The 15,601-nt window shown below is 42.8% G+C and overlaps 1 protein-coding gene across 1 annotated transcript in view; it reads right to left on the bottom strand.

Moving 5' to 3' along the window:
- Positions 1-337: 337 nt before the first annotated feature.
- LOC137593390 (hydrocephalus-inducing protein homolog) overlaps positions 338-15,601 on the bottom strand; it is a 53,685-nt gene continuing 38,421 nt past the window's right edge. The window contains 26 exon segments of the mRNA XM_068312053.1: positions 338-455; positions 666-1,041; positions 1,407-1,501; positions 1,993-2,148; positions 2,214-2,440; positions 3,198-3,340; positions 3,706-3,939; positions 6,927-7,035; positions 7,160-7,352; positions 7,573-7,721; positions 7,956-8,188; positions 8,367-8,577; positions 8,782-8,869; positions 9,955-10,098; positions 10,183-10,262; positions 10,552-10,720; positions 10,812-10,905; positions 11,027-11,129; positions 12,442-12,653; positions 12,786-12,945; positions 13,043-13,202; positions 13,292-13,411; positions 13,969-14,145; positions 14,196-14,419; positions 14,667-14,870; positions 15,062-15,277. Of these exon segments, the coding sequence (XP_068168154.1) occupies positions 338-455; positions 666-1,041; positions 1,407-1,501; positions 1,993-2,148; positions 2,214-2,440; positions 3,198-3,340; positions 3,706-3,939; positions 6,927-7,035; positions 7,160-7,352; positions 7,573-7,721; positions 7,956-8,188; positions 8,367-8,577; positions 8,782-8,869; positions 9,955-10,098; positions 10,183-10,262; positions 10,552-10,720; positions 10,812-10,905; positions 11,027-11,129; positions 12,442-12,653; positions 12,786-12,945; positions 13,043-13,202; positions 13,292-13,411; positions 13,969-14,145; positions 14,196-14,419; positions 14,667-14,870; positions 15,062-15,277 (4,395 nt within the window).

Below are 15,601 nucleotides of genomic sequence, written 5' to 3'. Positions count from 1 at the left end.
AATATGATATATATAAAAAAATATTGCTTCAAGGCTTTATTTTGCAATGTAGAAATTTTGCACATATTTATTAGTAATTTATTAGTTTATTTTGTTTAATATACAGTATAATGCAAATTAAGGGATATGCATTAGTGATGTATTTCCAACCAAACACCCACTCCTCCCAGTTTATGAATTATTATAATCATTCTAATTAGTAATTATAGTTAGTTATACAATGTCCCATAATGATAATTGGATGGACGTAAATTATTTGCTCCTTCTGTTCTATATATAAAAACTTAAATATTTGTGTTCAAAAGAGGAAGTCCTTCAAGATGATAGCCCCCTTAATTTAGGGTTTAAATTTATCCAAGGTGACATCCTCTGAGTCCTCCGGGCCAAAGGTCCTCACGCCACGACCGAACACAGGGATACATGGAGTCCGATCTCCATCCTTTTTGTTGGGAATACTGAGAAAAAACAATGGGCAGACAGAAGAAAATGGGGCTTATTCCTCTAAAATCAATTCTTTTCTTTACAGCCATCCTGTTTTGTTAAAACACTGAGTGGAATAACACATAGATCAGTATGGCAGTGTCACTAAACTTAATGCACTACTAGAATATCAGTTTAAGCTAGGTCGCTTAAAATTTGTGTGTATACTTATGTATTTTTTCTACCTGCATAATATCCTGTTCCGGAACTCAGACACCTCCAGAGGTGAAAATTTGATGATGAAGTTGTGTTGTGCACCAGGCTCTATGGATCCAGTTCTGGGCTCAATACTAATGGGAGGTGCAGGCTGGGGCGTTCCAGAGGACATTCTTCTGGCCACACCTCCAGCAGAGCAGGCTCCAGCTGACCCTCCTGAAGGAGGGTGAGTTGGCGGAGGGAGGCCTGATGAAGGGAGGCCTGATAGGGGGCAGCTTGACAGAGGGCGGTCCGGTGGAGGACGGCTTGATGGAGGGCGGCGTGACCGAGAGCTGCCTGACATAGGGGGGCTTGAAGGAGGACTGCCTGTTGAAGAGCTTCCTGATGAAGAGTCAACGGTCAAATCTGCCAAAATATCAGAAGACCATCAAAACGTTTGCTCTCAATTGTACATACATTGTAAATTTAAATAATAAATATCGTTTGAATATACAATGTAAATTTACATTGTAAGTTTAAAAATGTACTTAAAATTGACAATTTACAATGTGTATTTAATATTAAATATAAAATATAAAATATCAACATAAAATAATGTTATATTAAATATTGAATAAAATATTAAATATTAATATTAACATTGAATTTCATATTAAATTTTTTAATTTAAATTTACAATGTATACATAATATTATGAAATATAAACGCTGATAAGTTGTTGTCATCTAATAAGGTAATAAAACAGCCACATTATTCATGGAGAGGATTACCTGTTTGTTCATGGAGGATCTCGTCATAGAACGGCTGTGTGAGGACCACACAGGAGAATTCCAATCTGACTTTGCCGGTGTTCACCATCTGAATCCTGCACACACACGCACGCACAGACACACACACACACACACACACACACACACACACACACACACACACACACACACACACACACACACACACGTCATGTTCAACTTCAGACGACTTTACTCTGTTTACATTCATTTCTTTAGGACAGCTGAAACGTAGCACCCACTTTAACGGCAACTTCAACATTGATCTAAACTTATACTTGATTTAATTTATGGTAAATCTCACCACAAGGTGAATCATTCAAATCTGATTTTCATATATGACATTGACATGTACACACACACAACTATGACACACTTTAAGGTGTTATTACTGTCAGAAAGATGTGCTAGAGGATGGTTTGCAACAATTCATCATTTTGATTGTAAGTATTTGGATTTTTTACGATATGTCTTTCCTTTGAGAGGTTGGGAAACAGAAAATCTTCCTGTAGTGTAATTATTTTGTTGAAATGATCCACAGGCTGCATCCGCTCAAAGGCCGACTTACTGGTGGAGCCTGGTTTGGTGAATCAAGGTGTCACTGAAGCGAATGGAGTCGGTGTCGCAGCTGAACTTCACGTAGTCACAAACTGCTTTAATACACAACTCCAGGTCCAGCTGTGAGCCCTCCACCACGGAGTGACCGGGCTCAGGGTCCGTGATCCTCACCTGGGGGCAACCACACAGTCCACATGTTAGCCCTGCTAAAGTCCGACACTCTCCACACACACGATGCTTACCTCCTTCTCCTCATTCCTCTGCCACGTTCTTGAAACCTGCTCGGCACTCTGCACCATCCCCCGTCGGTCATCCCAGTCAGCCACCTGCTCTATAGGCTGCTGGAACGTCACCTGACAAAGCTTGCATCTCATTGGCTGGGCCGTTAGAGTCAGTGGCTCGTTGGAGCAAAAGGTGACTGTCACTTCCTTTGAGCAACCAGCATGAATGTGTCCCACCTGAGAGGGAAAAGCTTATTCTGTATTGTTTTGACTACAACAGTAATTTGTATGTTTTTGGCAATCATGTCTTGTCCTTTGGGCTTTTCCCTTCAGGGGTCTCCACAGCCAGTCAGTGTCCTCCATCTAACCCTGTCTTCTCATCCTCTTCTCTCACACCAACTACCTTCATGTCCTCTTTCACTACATCCATAAACCTCCTCTTTGGTCTTCCTCTAGGCCTCCTGCCTGGCAGTTCAAAACTCAGCATCCTTCTACCAATATATTCACTATCTCTCCTCTGGACATGTCCAAACCATCTCAGTCTGGCCTCTCTGACTTTATCTCCAGAACCTCTAACATGTGCTGTCCCTCTGATGTACTCATTCCTGATCCTATCCATCCTGGTCACTCCCAGAGAGAACCTCAGCATCTTCATCTCTGCTACCTCCAGCTCTGTCTCCTGTCTTTTCCTCAGGGACACTGTCTCTAGACCAAACAACATCGCTGGTCTCACCACAGTTTTGTACACCTTTCCTTTCATTTTAGCTGAAACTCTTCTATCACACATCACACCTGACACTTTCCTCCACCCGTTCCATCCTGCCTGGACACGCTTCTTCACCTCTTTTCCACACTCTCCATTGCTCTGGATGGTTGACCCTAAGTATCTTCACACATTATATTGAATTCATGTGAGCAACCCCTTCATTTAAGTCTTTGCTCCAGTCTGATCCCTTCAGTCAAACCTTCTCATCTACTCATATCTTTTCTTCACCTGTGGTGAAAAGCTGATTTGAAGTCCAGCTGGAGGCCACTCAAACCTCACTGCCTTGCTGCTGCTCTGGTTGGTCATGAGAAAACTTTCTTGGTAGGGGCAATCTACGTAGCAGGCACCAAAATCCAGCAGTTCACAATTAACTGTGAGAGAGAAGCAGATGTCATGTTAATGAAACACTTATTTTCTAAGGAGTGACTGCTGATTATTGTGCTCTCTAGCAATATTCAGATCTAACAGTGAATGTGTGGACTGATATACAGTATTTTTCGCACTATAAGGCGCACCTGATGCCTTTAATTTTCTCAAAACTGACAGTGTACCTTATAAGTCAGTGTGCCTTATATATGAAAAAAGTTTCAAAATAGGCCATTCATTGGCTCTCAGCTGAATGTGCACCTTATAGTCCAGTGCACATTATAGTGCAGAAAATACTGTAAATAATTCACACCTCTTTTCCTCCATCCCAGCCACATTAATAGAGCCACTCTTTGCAGTCTTCTCTTACCCGCTTCATCGTCGTCTTCTGGCTGCGACGACCTGCTGAAGTTTGTTAGAGAGACTTTGTCCAGGTAGGCCTCTCCTGTTACTTGGATTATGGCGTTGCTCTCATTATTTTCCTTCACCCTGAGTGAAATTTTATCCTGAACATTCAAGGGCTTGTCAGAGCAGAATCTGACCTCAAACACCACCTTCTCTTTGAAATCCATGCTCACAATGGCTCTATGCACCAACTGATGGCCTGTGGAAAACAAGATAGTTATTGACTTGGGTGCATGGCAAACGCTTCAGTACCAACTTTGCGTATGTTCTTCATGAGACATTTTCTGTTCTGTACATTTTTTATACAAAGCCCATACAGCTGCTGACTGCCAGCAGTAGCCGGCCAGATATAAATGCGACAAATGACTCAAAGAGTAGAAATCAATCAATTGATTGATTGAAAGAGTAGAAAGGCTAACCATCTTGCAGAATGATATTGCTAATAAAAATCCTCCAAATAATTATAGCTTTTCTTGGAGAAAGCATTTTCTTAAACGAAAAGTCTGCAAGGTATACATAGTAAAGTCTGAGCTGTCACTGGTTTGATAAACATGGGATTACTATGGAATTACTTTCCACATGTTTTTCACATTCCATAACTACTACCAAGGGATTAAAACCAAATCTTGGTCTATTACCAATAATTATAAGTGTGTGCCTAGAAATTACCATGGTGGGGTAGAATATGGACTACAATAATCCATCGCGTATTCGCGCATCAACATGTGCGGCTTCACCTCATTGCGGATATTTGGTAGGTAGTTACGTGATAGCATACATGCATTCTATTGGCTGACGGCATCCGGAAGTGCGCTGCGTTCTGTGACTTTCTGAACACAACGCACTTGAGACACAAAAGTTCTTTAAACAGTCTATCAGAGTGTGGGAAAAGTTAATACAGATTGAAGATGGTTTAATATCAGTATGGGGAGGGTTCATAAACGTTTACATTACCGTAAATAATCAAATTGATAGTTTGTCGCTACAGCGTGGAATTTTGTTTTTGCGGGTGGTTCCTGAAACGCATTAACCTCGAGTAATGAGGGATCACTACAGCTAATGTGATCAGGGAGACAGGTAGGAGAGTACTTGGTGTGTCATCTGGAAGGAAAGTAGATAAGGAGACTTGGTGGTGGAATGAGGAGGTACAGGAGTGTATACAGAGAAAGAGGTTAGCTAAGAAGAAGTGGGACACTGAGAGGATTGAGGAGAGTAGACAGGAGTACAGGGAGATGCAGCGTAAGGTGAAGGTAGAGGTAGCAAAGGCCAAACAAGAAGCTTATGATGACTTGTATGCTAGGTTGGACAGTAAGGAGGGAGAGACTGATCTATACAGGTTGGCAAGACAGAGAGACAGAGATGGGAAGGACGTGCAGCAGGTTAGGGTGACTAAGGATAGGGATGGAAGTCTATTGACAGGTGCCAGTAGTGTGATGGGAAGATGGAAAGAGTACTTTGAAGAGTTGATGAACGTGGAAAAAAAAAAAAAGACAAGAAGAGGTGACTGTTGTGGACCAGGAAGTAGCAAAGATTAGTCAGGATGAAGTGAGGAGGGCATTGAAGAGGATGAAGAGTGGAAAGGCAGTCGGTCCTGATGATATACCTGTAGAGGTTTGGAAGTGTCTAGGAGAGGTGGCAGTAGAGTTTCTGACTGGGTTGTTCAACAGGATCTTTGATAGTGAGAAGATGCCTGAAGAATGGAGGAGAAGTGAGCTGGTGCCCATTTTTAAGAACAAGGGAGATGTGCAGAGTTGTGGCAACTACAGAGGAATAAAGCTGATGAGCCATACAATGAAGTTATGGGAGAGAGTAGTGGAAGCTAGACTAAGGGCAGAAGTGAACATTTGTGAGCAGCAGTATGGTTTCATGCCAAAGAAAGAGTACTACAGATGCAGTATTTGCTTTGAGGATGTTGATAGAGAAGTACAGAGAAGGCCAGAGGGAGCTCCATTGTGTTTTTGTAGATCTGGAGAAAGCTGATGACAGGGTGCCCAGAGAGGAACTGTGGTATTGTATGAGGAAGTCTGGAGTGGCAGAGAAGTATGTTAGAGCGGTGCAGGACATGTATGAGGACTGTCAGACAGTGGTGAGGTGTGCTGTAGGTGTGACAGAGGAGTTCAAGGTGGAGGTGGGACTGCATCAGGAATCAGCTCTGAGCCCCTTCTTGTTGCTATGGTGATGGACAGGCTGACAGACGAGGTTAGACAGGAATCTCCATGGACTATGATGTTTGCAGATGACATTGTGATCTGTAGTGAGAGCAGGGAACAGGTGGAGGAGAAGCTAGAGAGGTGGAGGTTTGTCCTGGAAAGGAGAGGAATGAAGGTTAGCCGCAGTAAGACAGAGTACATGTGTGTGAATGAGAGGGACCCAAGTGGAAGAGTGAGGTTAGAGGGAGAAGAGATCAAGAAGGGGGAGGATTTGAAGTACTTAGGCTCAACAGTCCAGAGCAATGGAGAGTGTGGAAAAGAGGTGAAGAAGTGTGTCCAGGCAGGATGGAACGGGTGGAGAAAAGTGTCAGGTGTTATGTGTAAGAAGAGTTTCAGCTAAAATGAAAGGAAAAGTGTACAAAACTGTGGTGAGACCAGCGATGTTGTTTGGTCTAGAGACAGTGTCCCTGAGGAAAAGACAGGAGACAGAGCTGGAGGTAGCAGAGATGAAGATGCTGAGGTTCTCTCTGGGAGTGACCAGGATGGATAGGATCAGGAATGAGTACATCAGAGGGACAGCACATGTTAGAGGTTCTGGAGATAAAGTCAGAGAGGCCAGACTGAGATGGTTTGGACATGTCCAGAGGAGAGATAGTGGATATATTGGTAGAAGGATGCTGAGTTTTGAACTGCCAGGCAGGAGGCCTAGAGGAAGACCAAAGAGGAGGTTTATGGATGTAGTGAAAGAGGACATGAAGGTAGTTGGTGTGAGAGAAGAGGACGCAGAAGACGGGGTTAGATGGAGGACACTGATTCGCTGTGGAGACCCCTGAAGGGAAAAGCTGAAAGGAAAAGAAGAACGAGGGATCACTGTAGTATAGGTGAGGAGACAATAAATATTGTCAAGTGAGCACTAAAAGCACGTAAACCTGGAACTTGACACCTCGGGGCAGAAGACCCTTTGATTTGTGTGGCTAGCATGAATCGCTGTCCTCATTGGCTGTTCAGTGAAGAGGCGGTGCGGTCGGATGTGTACCTGCATCAGTGGCGCCTTTGAGCTGAGTGCAGCTGATGGAGCTGCAAGTGTTTCCTGGAGCAGCTTTGAATGAGAACACTCCATGCTTGTCCAGCATGTCAATTTCAATCTGAATGTCGCACAAAGCACCATTGTTGGAAAAAATCAAAAAAAGGTGATGTGAAACGAATGACTTCCAGGATGGCCTAAATTAAAATTAAAATGAACAGGAAAAAGAAAATGTCTTCTCCCACCTGTGCTGAGAGCTCTCCATCATTTGACAGCACCAGAGTTTGGGTGTGTTCATGCCCTATCATCACTCGTCTGAACCGCAGCACCGGGTTTCCCCCAGCGTCCCTAAAAGCGGGACGTAACACGCTGATGTGGGGCAGCTTGCCTTCTCCCGTTAGCTCAAACTCCAGCACCTTGATTTTCTTTAAGTTTTTCCTTGAGAAAGAGCATACAGTCAGCACAGTGGAGCGAGAGATGATACCCCCTCGCACCTAAAAGGTGTAATTTTCTCAAAAACCGAAAATGCGCCTTATAGTGTGGAAAATACTGTAATGTAGAATTTGAATGCTTCACCATAACTGCTGTGCCGGGGGCTTGCTGTGGCATCACTTGCAAAGAGAACAGTAAAGTAGTACGCATGGTCGTCTAGTCCTACCTGTGGGGTATCTCCATTGAAGCCACAACCATGGCATTGTAGGCCCTTGCTTCCAGTGGTGTGAAGATGACTGTGGCGAATGAATGCGATTGGCCGGCAACACTCAGTGCTGTTGGAGGCAATTCAAAAGCTTCCACATTATTGGAAGTCTGTTGGATGATAAACAGATGTTGGATGTTATTGTATCATCCCTCCATCTATCTTCTGAACCGCTTCAGCCGCGGTTGTGGGTCAAGGGGAGCTGGAGTCTACCCCAAGCAGGCTTAGGGCGTGAGGTGGGGGAAACTCCGGATGCGGAGCCACACAGAGACATACAAACAGCGGTTCTCCAATCTCATCTGTGCATCCCCCAACAGAACCTGGAGAATCTCGATATGTCTTACCTTAGGTCGACTATCTCTGAAGGCCAAGCGGACGTCACAGGCCACCTTGCTGTCATTGGTGATTTTGAAGCGGGCCTGAGAGGGTCGTCCAACTAAGGCTTTGTTGAAAATGAACTTGCTCTCCTCCTTAATGTAAATGCTTTCAGCATTGCAAAATGGCTCAGAGGAGAGCTGGCTGCTGTCTTTGCAAATATGATGTTCTTCAAAGATGGAATCTAGGTCCAACTGTAAGGCTGCAGAACAAAAAGAAATTAAAACTTCTGTCCTGGATGTCTTCATATTCGCATAACTAATGAGCACTCATAAGAACGGTCGCTTGGAGATATCTTATTGGACCAAGAGAATCCAGGCCATGACATGAACAGTATGGAACTGAGCCAGTCTTACTCTGCTCAGATAAACTCAGACGACACTCACTTGGTTTACAGACTTCAGCTGCTAGTTTGTACGGAATTCCTCCAGGATGATCTGAGGGGTCTCGGTCAGTGATGTCAATGAGCAGATCCTGGTTCCAGTCGCCTACCTGGTTAGCTACACAGGTCACTGTTACCACCTGCTGAGAGCCTGGCTGCAGAGAGCCTGCGCAGGGAGACACTAAGAATGCCCCTATTTTTAAGCATTGCTGCAGACAAACACAGGAGGATTAAAATACAGATGAGAAGTTGGGGGAGACAAGGCAAGGCAAAAAAACCCCAAAAAACTGTTGATGTGATGCAGAAGTCATAGATACAGACCAGAAATTCACTTGTTGCTTGAAATAATAAAACCATTTAGTTTTCCTTAAATAAAAACAGCCTCAGAATTGAAATGGTCATTGTTCTCTCACCTGTGGAATACTCTTGTCAATATGGACGGAGTCAATGCTTTCTATGCTGCCAGCGGGGCTGACCCTCCTGGAAAGGCTCTTTGAAATCCTGAGACAGAAACAGTTCAATTTAAATACATCTCTACGCAAAGTGATACCATAATAACACTTTTGTTTGCTTGTTGTTTGGTCAGTCCATACACAACAGCTCCTGGGCAGAATGTCACCACATGACACCATCAAGTGTCGTATGCTTGCATCTATTTGTATTTTAAAAATCAGATTAAATTATAAACTAGAACCAGGGCAGTCAGAGACTGTAACATCCTGTGACACCCCTCAATTCAAAATTTTACCCTGACCTACTTGCATAGGTCAAAGATCAAAGCCAGTGCTCTGACCTACTGTCACCGATCAAAGCACTAGATTTGATCTATGGTCGTACTCAGACTGCAACATCCCGTGACTTACACTAACATACTTTTAGGGTAGGTTAGGGTACCCTGAAAGTAGTACCTGACTAGTGCATATGGAGAAGGCCAGTGTAAGACCATAGAGCAAAGCTAGTGCATAGTTAGATCAAAGCACTAGCTTTGATCTACAGTCTTACACTGGCCTTCTCCCTTGTCTTTCTATCGTATCTGGTTCCTGAGAGTACAAAAGTTTAAATTTGACCTTGACCTAGGTTGCTCAAGGTCAAGGTCATCAGCTCATTTTCATCCCCTTTGCTGCCGGAGTAATGTGCTTTTTGTTTCACCTTTCTATCTGCAACGGTTGTGAAGATATTTGGTGGACTAACGGACGGACGGACAAACATGAACACTTACAATGACAATACATCACCCTTTTGAAGCAGGATGTAATAACCATCATATATCGGTTTTTTGTCATTTATGCGCTTCTCTTTTTATATTTCCCAGGATGCACTGTGTAGCTGAAACAATACGACATCTAGCTGGCTCTACTAAGGCCTGAAAGAAAAACCCCAATCTGAGACTATTGATGTGGTCCACTGGTTGACTTTTGTAAGTTTTTACAAACAGCCCTCTAAATGAACTACAACCCCCACCGAGGACCCTTGTATGACCCTAGAAACCTCTACTCTATTCACTGCTCTCTGATTCTGTCCACACTTGGACTTCCAATACTTGGATGTTGGCGTAGTGTCCATATTTCTGTGTTTGGCTCTCTTACTCTGTCTTGCTCGCTGAAGTGGCGTCTGTGATCATGAATCGGGTCACAAAGATTCCATTGTTCTTGATTGTGAAACTGTGGCTTGTCCTGCGGTGATAGACCAGTGGTCCAAAGTCGACGCCACATTCAGGTGTGATGATGTACCTAAAAAAGGTCAATATTTAGAAGATGGATTTTCAGAGTTACTTGATCAACAAAAGAATATTGATGCTTGAATCGGGGCCTAACCTGGTGAATGCTGATGTGATGGAAACTAGCATGCCTACGTTGGCTATGGGCTCTCGTCCATTTGTGTTGGGATCGATCACCTGTACAAAAAAAATCCAAATGTTAACTTGAGTCAAGTAACCGACTGCGACATTTAAAGGGTTTACAGCATATTTGACTCCTCATTTAAATCTATTTAACTTGCAGTTAAATCTTTTCTAATTTTATTTTTTACGATTTTTACGATTACGATTGTAATTACAAGTTGTCTTTTCATGACTGAGTTTCTGCCTTGTATCTCATGATGTTAGGGTTCTGCAGAATTTTTTTAAAAAATCTTTAAAGAACACAAAACTATCAGACTGCTTACAGGTGACATTCAGAACAAACCTGGCAAATTAAAACTGGCTCCTCGTTGATCAAAAGTTCTGCATTGGGTTTGCAGAGGATCTGTACTACTGTGGGCTTCTCGTGGGGCGTGAGAGACCCACTGTCAGGTTCCATGGTGAAGATGGAGTCTAGTTCAGGCTGTGTTGGACTGGTTTTCTCTGATGCAAACCTTATGACCAGAACAGATTGAAGACCTGTACCATTTAGTTTTCCTTACAGTAATGTAGACTGAAGGTTAAGGGACAGCAGTTAAAACTCACTTGAAAGCTACTTTATATTTCCCCTTGTTTTTTATCTTGAGAGTTATTTTCCTCTCTCCAAAAACTTTGAGGGTTCCGAAGTTCAGACAGTCATCTGGCACAGATAAAATACTTAACATATCATTGATTTATCATAACATCACATCTGCAGTTCCATGTGTCTTCATAAGATTAAAAGGCCCGAATGAAATTAAATGTTTAGAAGCTGTTAGGACGGTTTCTACCTGGCATGAATTCCAGTGTTATGTCATAGGCTTCAGCAGCCACCTTTATATTTTCAGTCTGGACAATTCCTAGAATCTTCTCCACATCAGATACCTGAAATATAACATCAGCTATGTGTAGTACAACAACTGTACATTGTAGAGCTATTCAACATGAAATTTTGTATAGGTCTGGCACAGGTAGATTTCCGCTGACTTTTTCACGTAAACATTTTGAGGTAATTATTTTTTTCCATCAATATCAATGAAAAAATAATAACAGATAGTGATGTCCGCTTTGTTTCGGCACTCCAGTACCCACTCCAGACTCGTTAGGCGTTCTCTTGTGAACCACTGCTTCGAGGCCTGCTTCAAACATGGAAAAACTACGTGACTGATGACGTTTGACAGAGTCAAGTGCTTTGAAACACTACGTGTTAAAGTGTTAAAATGGATGAAACAGCGCAGCGCGCTACCTATCGGATCAATACTTTCTGGATTGATTAGATTAGTGTTCGGATTGCTGACGGTTTGCTTTCCAATTGCTTTGCAATGGAACCAAGTAGAAAGAGATCTCAAGTGTCCATGGTACGGAAACGGCACTCTTCAAGGTTAGCAATGACAGTCCATCCATGTCAGACTGTGGACTTGTTTCTATACTGGTTCTTTTGGATCTTAGCGCAACGTTTGACACAATTGACCACATTATTCTATTGAAACAACTGGACAAAACTGTTGGTATTAAGGGATCAGCACTAATGTGGTTTAAGTCCTATCTAAATGACCGTTCCCAGGTTGTTAACGTTAATAATCACTCCTCCCAGTCCACTTCAGTTAGTTATGGAGTTCCTCAAGGCTCAGTTCTTGGTCCAATATTGTTTATCTTATACATGCTTCCTCTGGGTAATTTCATATGGAAACACTCCATCAACTTCCATTGTTATGCTGATGATATGCAATTGTATCCATCAATTAAACCTCATGAAGTCAGTCAGCTGGACAAATTACAGGAGTAATTAAAGAGATTAAAAGAATGGATGACCAACAACTTTCTGCATCTTAAATTCTGGTAAAACTGAGGTCATTGTGCTCGGCCCAAAATCCATTAGGGATGCAGTGCCCGGTGATGTTATTGCCTCTAGTCATCTCCCTTTTGAGGCCAAAACCACTGTGAGGAATCCAGGTGTCACTTTTGATCAGAATCTGTTGTTTAATTCACACATAAACCAGGTTTCTAGAACGGCCTTATTCCATCTCCAAAATATTGCTAAAATCAGGCATACTTTTGCAACGGAATGATACAGAAGAAATCAATCCATTTGAATGGATTTCTGGCCATCTACCATTATTAACATTGGAACAATGCCCCTGCATTTAGCAGAAATCCACTTTCTACTGAGGTTTCATTGAACATTGTTTTGCCTTACCTCTAGACGTAACACCTTTTTAACGTAGAGTGGCCTCCTGGCCTCAAAGTGCATGGTCAAGAGGAAAGAGGAGTTAGCTTGGATGACGCCTTGGTCCTGTGAAACACTGAACTCCTCAGCCAACTCCTCCAGACCATCCAGTCTCCAGAAAACTGGCAAAGCTGTCTGATTATGCAGCGTCGCACTCCGGCTTTCCTCCCTGCAGAGAGCAGAACAAGTTATATACAGTGGTATAAATTTAACATGCTCTTTCTCTTACCTGTTATGATGGAGACAAAATAAAATGTCTTCCCTGTTTTTTTTCAGTAATTATTATTGTTATTGTTGTTACCCGAGCATCAAAATCCTGCCAAAGTGAAAGTCTTTGTTTTCCAGCTGCAGCTCTGGTTGAACGCCCCAGCAGGACAGACGGATCATGACGAGCTCTGGATTGTCTTTGATGGAGCAAACAACTCTGTCCTTTATTTGTCCCAGACTGGTTGGGTAGGCCCACACAGACAACTCCTGGTAGGACAGAGGATCGTTCATAAAATGACACTGGCAATTGAAAGTTGTATTTTGGACACACATTGGCAGTGTCCATCTGACACGCCTACCGCACCTGCTTCTCATCAGGTTTGAGAGTCATGGCTGTTGGGTCAAGCAGATATGTGGTGGCCTGGACATCATGGTGGAAATGGAACTGGACCTCAACCTCCATAACTGAATTGTTATGTATCACCAGTTTCTGTGAATTCTCTGGGTAGATGTGTTCCTTGTATCTACATGAAGACAAAGAGAGAGATGCAATGTTTTACACATTGCATAAAACGGATAAAAACAAACTCACTGGTATCACTTGGCCTCTCACCTGTCTCTGCTCTTGCCACAGATTAAAGGTCCAAACTCAAAGTATCCCGGGTCGATCACATAAGTCTTCTGGATTCCTTCTTTCACGTGACGCACCTTCTTACTCAGCGCAAATAGAGTCCTGGAGGGGCAGATAGGACTACATTATGTCTGACTGAACTCAGCGTTTGTAGGTTAGATAGAGAAGAAACTTGACTGTTGCATTGCAGACTGTCATCTGTTACTGCTTTGTTCCTCAAATGTATTCAGAAACTGTGATTGTCAGACTAATAAACACACAACACCAGATTCTTCCTCCAAAGCTTTTTAAATCAATCCACTGGACTGTAAGACAGTTTCTTGAAGATGTTTCTCCTCTCATCCAAGAGGCTTCTTCAGTTCTGAAGGTATCTGGTCTTGTCCCAGCATGCTAACCCTGTGGGGTGTGTTCACCTTCAGAACTGAAGAAGCCTCTTGGATGAGAGGCGAAATGTCTTCATGAAACTTTCTTAAAGTCCAGTGGATTGATTTGAACAGCTTTGGATAACCATGACCTGAATAAATGAGAACCTACACAGACAGATTTGTTTTTTTCCAAAGACAACATCATACATGTGATTTATAGACTTGTTATTTATATCTGTAGTGACTAGTATTTCTCTGTGTCTTTTCTTCAGCTTCTGTCTTCCTGTGACTGACCTGTAATCAGTGCAGATGGAGGGATAGGTGCAGATTCCTCTGCAGAGCAGGCGGTAGTTTCTCCGGGTTCCCAGCAGCTCAAAGTTGAAGACCTGTTCAAATGTCCCTTCGGAGTCCGAGTAGAACCACATCTTGAGAACCACCTCCCCGTTGGCTGGTACCACCCACCGAAATGTCCTCAGGCTACCCACAAATGCACATTTAATAGAACAACAATGAGGAATGACAAAAGTTAAATCTGTCTTTGTGATCTTGTATGCGTTCTCTCTTGCCTCTGCCTGCGTTTCAGCTCTAAGGCCAACTGGTGTTGGTCATCTGGCGTTGGGGAGTCAGATGTGGAGGCCCGTGACGTTGTTCGTTTCTTGCCCCTCTGATTCTTTCTGCCTTTTTTATCCTGGCTCTTTTTAGATGAGCCCCTGCTGATATGGTCAGATGTGGATGCTGCTTCCTCCTTCAATGTTCACAAAGACAAACATGTTCTGCTAAATCATAGGTTTGTACATCGCTAGATCATCATTTATCATCATGAGATGAAGGTTAACGTGTATTTCATGGCAACTAATAATTCTTTAGACTGAGTCCACATTTCCTGTAAATTCTTTACGATTGTAAATGAGGCACGGGTCTCACTTGTATTTGTAGTTTTTCACTTGCGTTTGTGAATCTATTTGTGTAAGTGTGTGTGTGATTGCTGTTACCCTTAGAATGGAAGCATGCCCATCTCCTGGGTCCTGCATCTCCTCCCCCTGTTCTCCCGGCCTCGAAGGAACCAGGAAGGTGAAACAGTCACTCCTCTGCTGACTGGTAGTTTGCTGCCTGTTTGGGGGGTAAGAAACTACTGAGAAAATAACAGGAGCAGGAATGGGCGGGCCACCGGATCCCTGCCCCAAATAATCCAGCACCTAAACACCAAACGGACAGACAGAGACAATTTAGACAGTGACGATAAAAAGGTTCCCCACTAGAAATAAAATTACAACATTTTCCGCACTATAGGGCACACCGAAAAGCCTTTAATTTCCTGAAAACCAACAGAGCCCCTTATAATCCTTATAGTGCGGAAAATTCTGTACAGTCGTAAAGGAAATCCTACCTCGTCCAGCGATGGAAGGCTGTTCATTAACAGCTCAGTGGCTCTCAGGTAGTCTTTCTTTGTGACATCCATCACAAAGTGGGGGATCACCTCCCGTACAGACGCCGTGTCTCCTGTCTTGTCAGAAGGCAGAACCTCAGCTGATTCTGTCTTCTGACTGGGAACTGGAGATACAATCTTGCCACTGTTCTTCTTGGTTTTCTTGCCCGCAGTAGCCTGTGTACGCAAGTTAAAAGTGGATTACGTCGATGTGTTTCACATTTAGCTTTAGTGCTAATTAGTGATAAGAACATCTATATCATTGGAGGTGTTTCAAATGTTTTCATGCTGAATATAACTTTACTTTATCTTGCCTGTAAAGTTCATATTTTAGTTAGTAATTTCTCATAATGGTGAAAGGAAGAAAAAAAATCTCTGTTTTTTATCATAGATTCAGATTATACAGGTTTTTTCTTATCTTATAAAGTACTCCAAAAAATAGTTACTACACCAGTAGATGTACATTTAATGCACCAAAACCAGAATTTTGTCTGGTTTTTA

The sequence above is a fragment of the Antennarius striatus genome, chromosome 4 (genome assembly GCF_040054535.1).
Source record: "Antennarius striatus isolate MH-2024 chromosome 4, ASM4005453v1, whole genome shotgun sequence".
Classification (NCBI taxonomy): Eukaryota; Metazoa; Chordata; class Actinopteri; order Lophiiformes; family Antennariidae; genus Antennarius; species Antennarius striatus.
This window is presented reverse-complemented; position numbering and strand designations above follow the sequence as displayed.